This window comes from Mastacembelus armatus, chromosome 11, assembly GCF_900324485.2.
Source record: "Mastacembelus armatus chromosome 11, fMasArm1.2, whole genome shotgun sequence".
Classification (NCBI taxonomy): Eukaryota; Metazoa; Chordata; class Actinopteri; order Synbranchiformes; family Mastacembelidae; genus Mastacembelus; species Mastacembelus armatus.
In genome coordinates, this window is record NC_046643.1 from 15426181 (window position 1) to 15439580 (window position 13400).

The 13400-nt window shown below is 40.5% G+C and overlaps 1 protein-coding gene across 11 annotated transcripts in view; it reads left to right on the top strand.

The window, feature by feature from the left end:
- rbms3 (RNA binding motif, single stranded interacting protein) overlaps positions 1-13400 on the top strand; it is a 237709-nt gene that overhangs the window by 126967 nt on the left and 97342 nt on the right. For all 11 annotated transcript variants that reach the window (XM_026299821.1, XM_026299812.2, XM_026299815.2 and 8 more), the window contains one exon: positions 2339-2430. In XM_026299821.1, the coding sequence (XP_026155606.1) occupies positions 2339-2430 (92 nt within the window). The remainder of the gene's footprint in view (positions 1-2338; positions 2431-13400) is intronic.

Below are 13400 nucleotides of genomic sequence, written 5' to 3' on the forward strand. Positions count from 1 at the left end.
CCACCAGCCCAATCTGGGTATTAGCAGGAAAAGTTACAGTTCTTCTTGCAGGAAGGTGAGAAATCAGGAACAAAAATCCCTGAATAAGAAAATAGTTGAGAAACCTAATGAATGCAGATGCTTCCACACAGGACATGAGGTGTCACTAAACAGTTTAATGAGTAGCTATAAAAACAACGTGAATCACATGCCGTAGCCTTCACAGTCACCCGATCTCGACGTGTAAAGTGTCCTCCACCATCAGCAAATCACCAAAAGATGAAGTATATTTTAGAGCCAGCACTTTCATCCCTCCAATACACTTCCATATACTTGTAGTCTACGCCAAGACACATTGAAGCTGTTATGGTAGTTCATGGTTCATGGACACTTTATGTTGGTAATTTGTTACCCCTCTGTAGCTCCATAAAGAACGTTCAATAACAGGGACACGGTTTTTGCAAAGGCAAACTGTTGTTTGATTTTCTAAATGACGTTTTCCATGAATTTTCACCACAAATTGTCTTTTGTCATTGTATGGGAGCTCGAGGCATAACATCACACGCACATAAATTTTCACGTAAGTCTTTGTCTATTCACTGGAAAGAAATGTTTTCTTTTTTTCATATGTGGTAGTTGAATCAACCCTTTAAATTCGGTTTTTATTAACTGCTGTTTTTGTGAGTCTAGCCTTTTTCTTCCTTTAAAAACTGAGTGAATTTTCAAATTTGTGCTTTTTTATGGCAAATAACTGTTTTGTTGCAAAACGTTTACTTCACGGCATTTACTGTTTAAAGAAAAGGTCCAATTTCTTTGACAGTCATCTGTGTTTCAGTCTAGATCTTTCAATCTAGCTCTTCATATTTCCACAATTAAAGACCCACCCCTTCCAGCCCTACTCTAACAGCCTGCCATTAATCTGCCCTCGCTCTCGATTTCTCTTCCACCATAGATTATGATTTTCACATTACGCCACACTCCTTCACCGCCATTGGACAGGAAAATGACCCCCAACCCCCTCACCATCACCACCACCACACAGAAACACATCTCAGATATCTGAGAAAGTGAGATGTTCATCAAGTGTAGAAAGTGCACACAGGCATAGTGAGAAAGTAAGGTGCTAGTATGTGTTCATATGATCGTTTGAAACATGATGTGGTAACTGTGCGCAGTGAGCCCCCCCCCCACCTCACAACCATTATCCTTTTCTAATTACACTTTCCTTCTGAAACAGTGGATCAGAGGGCACCATTGACTGCTTTTAATCCGCCACCAAATTTTAATTAACACAGACGTGACCCCCGTCTCCGATACATCCCGGAGAACGTCGGGATCACAATAACTCATAAATCACAGCCACTGATTTCATTCCCTCCGCTTTCCTCTGCTGATGAATTTCCAGATGGGGTTGGTGGCTGTTAATGTCAGGAAAAATATGAGAAAGAGACAGAGAGAGCATGTTCGAGACAGAGAGGAGGAGAGAGAAGATAAAGGCTACATTTGTGAGAAATATAAGTGTGTGTTTATGTGCGTGTAAGAGAGATGGAGTTAAAGAAAGAGGAAGAGAGAAATGGCAGCAGCTCCGGTGCACTGTCAACCTTTGAGAGATTTGTTACCGGGGAGAGGATTATGGAGGCTGTGAAATGGGGTTGTGTTAATATGCTGGGTGTTGAGGAACATGATGTTGGCCAGCCAGCTTCACAGTCTTAAAAACTCAAAAGGCTGAACAAGTAAAAAATGAAAATGACTTTGATGTTGTGAAGAATTAATTGACACATCTGTGTGTGTGTGTGCGTGTGTGTGTGTGTTTATGTCTGTGTATACCTATATGTGTGTAATATTTCTTTAATCATGGACTCTTCAGAAATTACTGTTTCATCACAGAGTAGAATATCATTACTGTGCTTTTTGAAATTAATGCATATGAGTTGTCATTAAACTACAAATCAGATTTTCTCTTCAAAAGAATTACAGCAGTGATGACTTTTCTTCTTGATTTGAACAATACCCTAAGCTTTTGCGTAGTTTGCACATGCACACGTGTATTTGTGCATGTTTGTGTGTGTGTGGAGGTGGGCAGGGTGCCGGGGTTTGTTATTACTAAATCGTTCATCCATGCTACTAATTAAGATGCATAGCATCCCCCTATGAACGTCAGTGTCGCTAATTATCAAACAATGTAGTGCTCACCAGATATGAGAACTGGCAGCCTCTGTAGTCATGTTACTAACCTATTACTGCTACAATTACCAAGTGCCTGTTATTCTCCTTGTTAGTCATCTGCCTTCATTTTTTCTTTACTAATGCCTGTCTTTTTTCTTTCTTTCTCTCTCCTTCTCTTCTTTTCTCTCTCCAGGCTATGGCTTTGTGGATTTTGACAGCCCAGCTGCAGCACAGAAGGCCGTGTCATCTCTTAAAGCCACTGGTGTGCAGGCCCAAATGGCCAAGGTAAGTAAAAACAATTTAGTGTCACCTCTTCCTCTTGCATTATCATTAGCACTTTCTTGTTTATTCAGCTCCCTCCAGGGATTTAGCATTGTATATTAAACACACTTAATAGATGTTGATGGATCTGAAACCTCCCACATTCAGACTGGTTTTGTCCATAAACACATTTTTATAGAAAGTAATTTTCCACAGTGCTTCGTTGTTTAATGACAAACTTGCTCACTCTAAGACAAGAAGACTATTGAATGTGGGCTGTTAACTGTGTTTGTGTTAGGAGGTGACTGTGATGCATGTAGCTCTGTTTTATCTTAGTGACACTCTCTGACAGCCATAGTCTCAAATGAGCCAGTATCAAGACCCTGTGCCTTTGTGGGTGCTGTGTTTCTATTTATGTCCAAGAGTATGTGTGTGTGTTTCATACCACATCAAAACTAACTTTGTTGCCAGTGTGTGAGCAGGCCGTGCTCTAACTGAGGTTTCACCAGCTGCTTGGTCCTATGTTCTATGATAATATCAGCCTGCTGAAGCAGAAGCTGATGAGATAAGCTGTTTCAGTATTACGAAGAGGGACCAAGTGATTTGTACAATGGAGCTAGGTTGACAGGCACAGATCCACATAGAGAGGCGTGGCTTAGTGGAAAAAACAAAAACACCTTGAGTGTATGTTCATCATTTAACAATGGAAGCATATATTATATATTAAGATTGTGAGTGAATGTTAATTGCTACATATCTGGCTGTAAGATTTAGGATATTCTCTAATGTCACTTGGCAAATTGGTTTGTCAACAATACTAAGATAAAAAGAAAAACTGTGGTGCCGGAACAAACACAGCTGATCCTCAGTCCAAGTTAGTGGTGATCATATTATGCTTTTCCTATTTTTCTCTTCTACCATTTTCATTTCCTTGCTGACCTTACAGAGAATCACCATTACAGCATAGCAGGGCCTCTGTCTGGGCATCAGTGATAGACGAGCCCACAGGGCTAAACCGAGTTTTTTGTGTTTTTTTTTGTACCGGCTATAGACTTGCTGGTGTCAGAAATTCTAAATAGGTGAACAAAATGTCAGTAGCATTAGACCAATGAATATGGTGATGACTATGAGGGTAGTGTAGACTATGAGTGATTTTCTCAGACGAGATGGTCCGCATTTGATCTGATCCAGAAATCCCTCCATTGAAGCCAAAGAAGCCCTGATGAGATGGAGAATGGCAATGGCGCCAGTGAAGATGACAGAATTGATGATAACGATGAAGGTGGCAATTATTTTGATCAAATGGGATGAGATCTGACAGGAGGAGATGATATTCTGTGCGGTGCTCAGGTGTGCTATTTCTCAAACGCACCATTTGGCCGTTTCCTCTCCCCACCAGTGTCCTTCTTCCAATATTTATAAGAGGGCAGGCTCTCAGAATACAGATAAGAAGCTGTGCTCTTTGCCCATCTCATTTTAAAACCACACTTTGCATTGCTCCCCTTTTCTCAGTCAATATTTGCATGAGAGAGGTCTCGTGTCCCAAAACAAAAGATCTGACCTTTTAAGAATGTTTGTTTGCATGTGTCATTCAATTCATTTCGTTTTCTATTACCGTTTGTATATAATAATTTATTTTTGCATGTTCCAACCTGCTTCTGTCTACACAATTTGAGCAGCCGGCATTCTGTGCTTCTTCTCTGTGCTTTTATCACACTTGCAAGAGACATTAAGGAGTAGTTTGCTTTTATAGACTCTCTGCATTGCTCTAATGTCGCTTTACCAGGTATCACTGCCATCACTTTTATCTGCTCCTCCTCTTCTTTCCCTCTAACTCCCTTCCCTTTTACTGTTTTCTCTTGCTGTCTTTTTTCCTCAGTGCGCACACACAGAATGACACATTCATAAACACATTTGTATTCACATCCACCATGTGCCAAACATCCAATGAGTGCAATTTATTCCCATCAATAATTAACAGCAGGCTGCTTTGGTGGCTGCCTACCTGCCAAGGTGTCTCTAACACTTTCCGCTCCGTCATGGCAGAGCAACATTTCTCTAGCAAGGCTGGATGAAAAACTCAGGTAAACAGTGAGGAAGGTGTAAATCACACAGATGATTGCTAACGCCACAGACGACTTCCACAATAAGAACACTCAGGATCATTCTCTCACTCCCTCTGCTCCATTTTGTCACATATATCTCTACACAACAAAGTAATAAACGATTTGCAAGTCGGAGCCAGAGGCTTTGAGCTCATTAAATAAAACCGTCGCAGTAATCAAGTTGCACCTTTTTTCCTGCCTTGACGCCATTAGAACGCTTTTATTAAGGTGCCTTATTTTAAACACAGCTGCAAAGGAGGCAAGAAGAGGGAAAAAGGAAGTGTCACTTGATTTCCTCTTCTCCCTCCAATGTAACAGCCGTGTGCTGTCGTTCTCCTCTACTCCCCTTGGAATTTTGAAATACCAAGGCAACAGAGATGAAACATTGCCTTCCTTTTGTCTTGCCCTCCCCTGGGGATGGTGACAGCGAGAGGGAGGAGAGGAGCCATAATTAAGACACCTAAAGGACACTTCCCCCCTGCGCCTCCCTTCCTGTCACTCACCTCTACACAAGTCATAGATAAGAGCACTTAGCATAGGTGTGGAGTATGTGTGTGCCCTTAAATTCGCATCTATTGTTAAGTTGTGTGTGAATTTGACTGTGTTGTCTATGCGTGCTTGTTTTGAATTAGTTTTCTGTACATACAGTGCACACAGCCAAACACAAAAGTTCTTGTCCGAGTGTGTATAGAGATCTGTATTTCTATTTCAGTGTAATTCTGTGTCATTGTATAATGACAGTATGACGATTGGGTTTACATTTTCAGGAATTATTTAAAATGACCAAATAACAAAATTCAATGTAAGTGACTACTTGATATCTTATATACTGCAGCATAATACAGCAGGTAAATGAAATTAATTTGCTGATTTATGAATATTCCTAACAAATCTTAAAGATTAAAGAATCTGTACTGGTGCATGTTGAACACTTCCAACAAATGTTCAATAAATATTAAAACCCATATAGTTACATTATAAATTACAATGAAAAACATCCTACATACATAATAAAAATAACTAAACTCTGAGAATGCTAAAAATCGTTTTACAAGAGAGCTTAACACAATCTTGTGTGTGTGTGTGTGTGTGTGTGTGTGTGTGTGTGTGTGTGTGTGTGTGTGTGTGTGTGTGTGTGTGTGTGTGTGTGTACACGTGCGTGTGTGTGTGTGAAATACACTATAGGCATGAATTTGCCTACTCACACCACTGACTCTATTCTCTGTGGCACTTTGTTCAGGTAGCTTTCTGATCTGAAAATACTGACATGTTGAGAGGACAGAATGATAACAGGTAAACGCAGTGTCTAGCTTCACAGATGCAAACCTGTCAACCAGCCGCTCGCCTTACTCTCCACAGGCTGCCATTTTCCCCTTGAGCCAATCAGACTGAATTATGGGAAGGGCGCCCTCGATTGTGGTGTCTGTGTCGGAGAGGTAATTCCGCCTGACAGCTGCTTGCTTTCAGACAACAGCCAGTCTTTATGGAAATCATCCCTCCCTATTCTCGCTGCAGTCGGCTTCTGCTGATAACAGCCTGTATGAAAACAAAGCTGTCCTTTTCTACTTTGTTTTTTAACTCCCCTTTTTTTTTCTCTCAGCGTGGACAGGCTAGAATTAGCAGAACAACTCAACATCCTATGGAGTCAGACAGTGTACAGCCTGCACTGAAGTAGTACATACTTCAGGCTAATATAAACTAGAAGCTGGCACTTGCTTTCTTTGAATCCTATGACATTGATGAAGATGTGTGTGCATCTGTTTGTTTTATTCTTCAGAAAGTACAGGCAGTTTTATTCAGATTTCTATTTTGGATTCCTGGCAAAACACACCTGAACAAACCCAGCAATCGTATTAATATAGGAGAGTTTTCACAAATGCCCTGGTTTAAACAGTGTGATGATGAGGCCTGTGGTGCAGTGTGACTCCATCACTACCCTCATCCCAATACCCAATATTTATAAGGTTCACAGAAGCTACAGGCAGACAGAAAGGCGCTGCTTGCCCTTCACTTCACATTACAGTGGGGAAATTATGCTAAAAGCATCATTAAAGTGCCTACATGAAGTGAATCCCAAATGTTTATGATAACAGAGTGCTCGCAGTGGCCCATCAACCAGTAGTCACCAGCAAATGCTTCAGATAGTTTAACGGTGTGAAACAAACCAGAGTGCGGACTCCTCTTGCTCTCTCTCTTTATTCTTACTTCCTTTCTCTTGTTCTTTCTTTTCTGCTGTCTCTTCCTTTCTCACTCCTGGGGAAGATTTCCTGTCAATATCACATTTATATTCATATGAAAAGCACAAGTCCTCCTCTAGGTGGTCTGCAGTCAGTCAGCAATCTTCTTATTATCCTTTAAAGGTGACTCTACTGACGTCTTAGCTCCCACGAACCCACAGATTGACTCAACACAGGGTGACCTCTAGGCGATAATCAAAGGGATGGCTGACATTGCTGTTGCAGTTCATTGCTGAAAACAGCTAGCCTAGTGAAGCCTGCCTTCCCCCAAGCATCGGCTAAATCTGGAGAGAACGTAGAGAGAATACAGCAGGATAATTGGAGGGACTTTGGGTATACAGGTGCTCACGGAGGAGCATCACTCTGTATTCGATGTGCGCCGCCCTGAATGTGAATCCATTTCCCCTTTTGACATCTACTGCAGTGCATGTTCGTAAAGCATATGTCGTCAAAACACAGTGTAGTGATCAGCACTTTTCCCCAGAACCTGCCTTCAGCAGGAGCATCCTTATGATTATAGTCAGTCACAGCAGCTCATCTGAGGCCATATTTCTTGACTACCACGCTTCATATGACATTCAGCATGTAAGGATCAGAATGAGGCTAGTCAGCACATACGCATATTTAGCACCTGTAGCTTTAATATGTCCCACCAGTGGGAGCATGTGGCTTTCAGATACTGATTGAATAGTGTTAACTAAGTTCATTCTTTTACACCGTTGGATTAACTTGACTCTAAAGGCCAAAGTTTTCTTTATGATATTGTTTTCAATAAATCAGCAGATGTGAACTTTTGCAAAGATGTCATATTTAATGTTGTTTCAGTAGGCCTAAAGTACTACCTTTACATTGGCATGAGAAAAGGAAAGTGTTGATACCTGTAGAAATATCTGCAGTGCAGTGAGATAATATGACTCATAAAAAAAGATACAATCACTTGCCAACGTGTCATTTTTTTTGCAGTGTAGTTAGCTGCAGTATGGCTCAGCACACTGTCCCCTCCCTGCTTCCCATGCAGGAGTGATAGTTTTGAAGGGCAAAGCCAGTGAGAGTGAGATGGAACATCTGACGAGCGCTGGCTCCCAAGCACCTCCGTTGGCTTCCACTGTCTCTGCCGTCTAATTACGCTTCAATCATTCGCAGGAGCACTGCGTGCGGTAAATTATTTCACAGAGCAAGTGCAGACGTGTCGAGCTGTGAGCGTGAGAGAGAGTGAGAAACAATAGAAATTAGTGAGAGTTGGAGTGAAATAGAAATGAAGCAAAAAAAAAAAAGTGAGAAAAATGGAGAGAGGTAAAAAAAGAAGAAACATTGTGGATAGAAAGAGCACTAGAAGGTCAGAGTGAGAAGTCTGACAGCCATAATGTCACCTCCAGCCTGTGCAGCAGGAGACAGGCCAGCACTAATGAAGAAAGTTACAGACTTATCAGGCACAGAGAGGGGAGAGAGAAAGATACCGCTTTAAGAGCAAGTATTTGAAGTCAGTGGAATTTCTTGGTTTTCTGCTTCAATTGGTCATAAAATGAGATTTTCATCTAAGTCACGAGTATAGACAAACACAGTATGCTTAACAAACAGTTGTACTCTTGGTGTTATGTTTGTTTAACAAATCCATTAAACTTCCGCAGTGCTGATGGACTGAAATGGTTGAATGTCCTTTGGTGTGTTTGTTCTATGGCTGTGGATCAGACTCACACAGTGTTCAGGAGGAATCTTGGACCATTCTTCCTTATAGAACTGCTTCAGCTCAGCCATATCTTTAGGATGTCTGTTGTGAACAGCTCTTGAGGGAGCATTTCCTAGCATATCTGTTGGATCAAGATTTGGACTCTGACTAGGCCACTCCAGAAGATGGATTTTCTTTGTTTGAAGTCATTCTGTCAGTGTTAGTGTCGGTGTTTTCCTTCAGTGTTAGGAGTCGTCGTCCAGTTGTTTGACCTAGTTTCTACTGAGCTTCAGCTGGTCATGACATCATCCTATTATCCTATGAGGTACCTTCATAAATTTGGGTATTTCTTTCCCTTGATGACAGTAAGCTGTTCAGAGTAGAAGCAGCAAAGTAGCCTCAAATCATGATCCTCCCTCCCCAGCACTTTTCGTTTAGGATGATGTTTGCAGTGCCTTTTAACACCATAGTGCTTCATGTTCCTGCTAGATAATTCAATCATAGTTTCATCAGTCCGCAAAACTGTTTTCCAACAGGGTAGAGTGTATTTGGCAAATTCTTTGAGATGATTAATTCTTGATCATAAAGCTGAGATATTTATTTTTACATTTAGGCCACATAAGCAGATGCTTCTTGTGAATAGCAAACTCCAAATATTTGAGTGTTTTTTATAAGTCAAATTAGCTTTAACCCACACCTCTAATCTTGTTTCATTGATTGAACTGGGTTCCAACTCCTGACTCCAATTAACTTTTGTTGATGTCATTAGCCCAAGGGTTTACATAGTTTTTCCGACCCACACTGACAATGTTTGAATGATTTATTCAATATGGACAGGAGCCATGCAATGATTTGCATGCTGCTTGTTAAAATGAAGTGTTTGTGGTTGCGTTTGACAAAGGTAAGACCATATTTTAAGACATATTTATACCTAAATGCAGGTAATTCCAAAGGTTTTACTTTTACTTGCAACTGTGGATGGAGAGATGGTGAAGAAAGGAAAAGCTAGCAATAGCTACCATCAGCATAACTAATCCTGCTTGCACTGTATATGACTCCTGCTATGTCAAACAGCACAGATACATTACACATTATGGCCCAGTTTGTCTTTTTAATAACTACAGTCTGTCATTAGCTGTTTTTTGTGCATGTTTTTATTTGTTTCTACTCTCACAGCAGAAAGAGATCTTGGTACCATTTGGAGTGATTGTATTTATGTATGTGCAAATAGCATCTATTCTGTTCCCAAATTGCTCCACAATGGCCTTGTGTCTAAATTGTAGGCTTGAAAAAGAATAGTGGAGGCTTGTATTCTGGGTGTGTTCAATGCAGCCATGCTTGCTTTGAAACAAACATAAATATGGCTTTTTCAGGATCGGTAATGGCCACGGTGTGCAGTTATTAGAATCTCTTTGATGTGGCAACTGTGCCAACCTGCTCGCTGTCGCTTTGAATTGATCTGGCTGAATTAGTGGGCCAGCAGAGACAATAATCAAAGGACTGGGTTATCACACTCAACACTGACACACATACAGTAGACCAGGTAAGATGCTTGGCATTAATTTACTCATCTGGCCCTGAAAAGACAGCCTGTGAATATATGTGTATATTGGAAAATCAATGAAGCATTTTCAACTTTAAGAATGTTTAGTGCAGTCTTTGATCAGTACCAGGTCATCTCCTGCTGCCATGTACTTCTTTTGGATTTAACTAAGCAGCTAGTTTCCAAACATCTCCCCACAACCTATGTGTATTTAACTAAACGTATGTACTGTGTCTTTAAATGCTTGTGAATGCATCCCCAGGTCCTTTTGTGTTAAACCACCTGTGCATGGACATAATGAGCCCTCTCTTCCTTTCCTCTCTCCCTGATTCAGCTGACCCATTTCAATTTGTCTTGATCAGTCATACCAATTAACTCAGGGATTAGATTCATCAGTGCCAGCCACCCCCAGCCCTCCCTATATCCCACCATATTCCCATCTATCCCTCTGTCCACCCCTACCTTTGCTATACAGTACTGTCACTGGCTCCAAATGATGAATGGCATGATGAATGATTAACCTTCTCACACATATATCGAGAGCTTACCTAAAAAGAGTAAAGGAGTAAGGAGTAAAGACACATGCATTATCACAGACCATGCACTATACACAGTATTTGCATTGATTTAGTTAGAACACGCACAAACATGAATGCAGCAGTAATGCATACTTCGATGTAGCTTTAGTAAATTCACACAGAAATGGCAATCAATATGCTTTTGCATAGTTTGCAGTTTTTATGATGAACTATACTGTTCTGATCAACAGTAGCGCCTTTATGTTTTATTTATTTATTCATGTTGTCTTTTGAAACCGCAGGACTGGGAGGATTGGAAGATACGTACCACATATTCTGACAAGTAGGGACTCACAGTAACACAAGGCATTGACAGTTGGTTTAATGGCTGCATATTACTGTTATGTAATTGTGTTCTCAATGTGGCCAAGTGAAGCTAGGACACCATGATCTCTGATATTCGGGCTATGAGATATCACAAATCGAATGTCCGCTGCTTACGAAGAATACTATAGAATTAATTGGAAGAAGAACATAAGCTTTTTGTTGAGCCATTGTCATTATGTTTTTAAATCAAGCTCCAGTTTTATATGCCATTGTGAAACTATGCTTCGTTTATGCATCTGCCAGTGTTGTGTAGTACTTCGTAATCATTTAATATTGGCATTGTTTATACACACGTGATGTGACTGTATTAAGGCACATGGCTTTAAATTAATATTTCATTCACCAGAAAATTCCATTTTCTTAATGTGACCCTTCCACCGCAGCAAGCAAAGTTCATATGTCAGCTTTAAGCTATTGCTTACATCTAGTTGCATGCTTGTGTGAATTCACATTTCCATTGCACTCAACATAGATGACACAGAGAGTTACTCAACATAGATTTATATTTAATGGTAGTTTTGAATGCTGCAGCACATATTTTTACCAGACATATCTAAACTTCTATTGCAGAGAGACAAATAATACAATGTGCTTTACAATTGTACTTATGAGCAGCATTTGTCAAAGAAAAAGACCATCGCAAATACATTCTTCTATAATAATAAAAGTAGCTGTTGCTTTTCAGTGAACCTAACTGCCTCTTTTTATATTAAATGAACACATTCCTGTTCAATTTTTTTAGTCAACTGCATCCACACCTTCAACCACAACTTTTATTTTTATGACTCCCTTCACATTCCTTTTATCACTACCTATCTTTCGCTGTAGTACATTATATCCATCCTTCTTTAAAGAATTCTACAGGCATACCATGTTAAACTACACTGACTGTTTCCATTTTCAGTGGCTTCAGTCATGTGTGAGAGCTCTGTAGGAAGAGGGAGCAGGGAGTCCAGGCAGAGCAGGGATGGGTAGATCAGGGATGGGGCTCTGTCATGAGGGTTGATGAACCAGCTCTCTGACACCAACACAGTCCCTCATTCTGTCTAATGAGGAAAAGGAAAGCCAGAGTGCCGGGTCCCTTTTCATCTCGCTGACAGTGCTCCCATGAGTCTGTGTGTGTGTGTGTGTGTGTGTGGACACGGATGTGGAAGCGATTGATAAAGACAGGAAGCGATAGAAATAAAGATCATAACATTTCACGTCAAAATATCACTCTTGATTGTGGGAAATGTTCTTTTCTCTATGATGTGTATTTTGTGGGTTTTCATCCAACACACATCTTTTATTGTATGTCAAAAGGATAATGAGAAGCTTCTCTGACCTGATAAGAGGGATCTCTGCCTTCTCTCAGAGGTTTAAAAAGTCAAGTTCAGTATAGTTTATCTAAGCTCAGATGGGACCTAGCCCTTAAGACCTCAGCCCCTGTGGGCACACACACATTGTACTGTATGTTCATATACATTATTACTATGGCTATTAGGGGGATGACAGGAACTGAATGTGGAGCGGAGAAGGAATAAAAAGGGTTAAGTTTATAGAGGGGTGGTGTAGACTAGAGGGTCTTTCACCTGCGCGTTTTTTTTTTTCTCCAGTGTCTAGATGGAGCAAGAGATGGTCAGCAGTTCAAAGGGAGAAAGTGAAAGAAGACAGGTAGATGTATAGCACATGGGTGTCTCACCCCCTCGGAAGTGATTTCATTGGTTTTCCTCCCAAAAACAGAACATCAGCAGATTTTTCTGACCCACTCTGTACCTTTAACTATGAGTAGTATCTCACACCCTTTCTTTAAGCTTGGAAATTAAAGTTGAAAATTAAAACTGTGAAATGATCACACAGTTTTAATAATCAAGCAGTTTATTTGTGAATGTAGCCTTTAAAAGTCTGTCATGCAAATGTTGCTTTTCCATGTGTGTTTATATCAGTGCTCGGCTGCCCTTTTGTGACTAGATTGTGTCAATATTATGTCTGCACGCAATGTGATGTGTATTGTGCGACTGCATGCTAGCCTATTGTGTCGTTTCTCTCTCAAACTGCCCTGTTATCTCGAATTGTCACTGCATTCATTTAGTGTATGTTTGATATTTGGCCTGAGTGCTGGTTTGTTTTGCTATGCTTGTGATATTAGTGGATTGTTTTGAGTGTTATCTCAGTATTCTTCATGCCATCTTAGTGCTGCTGCTGTGTAATGGGAGGGTTATCTGGCTGCCATCTCTGGTTTTATCTTTGCATTATCCTTTGGGTTATCTCAGCACCATCGTCCCTGTATTATCGTATGCCATGATCAAGGTGGTGACCTTTCTCTCTGACAGCATCTTAAAATGCTCCTGCGATGCTGTTCTCTTTAGGTTTTTCTAACTACAATTGATGATTATTGTGATTTTGAAGCGTTTGCACTGTATCTGCACATTGTTTTGGCTGCTGAATGCCAAATATTTGATTTTTTTTTTTTTTTCCATTTGTTGTACTTGCATTTTTTTTTGTCTGTGTGTATGCTTCATAGCTTTCTCTTGGGTATGTACATTTTCATATCCGTCA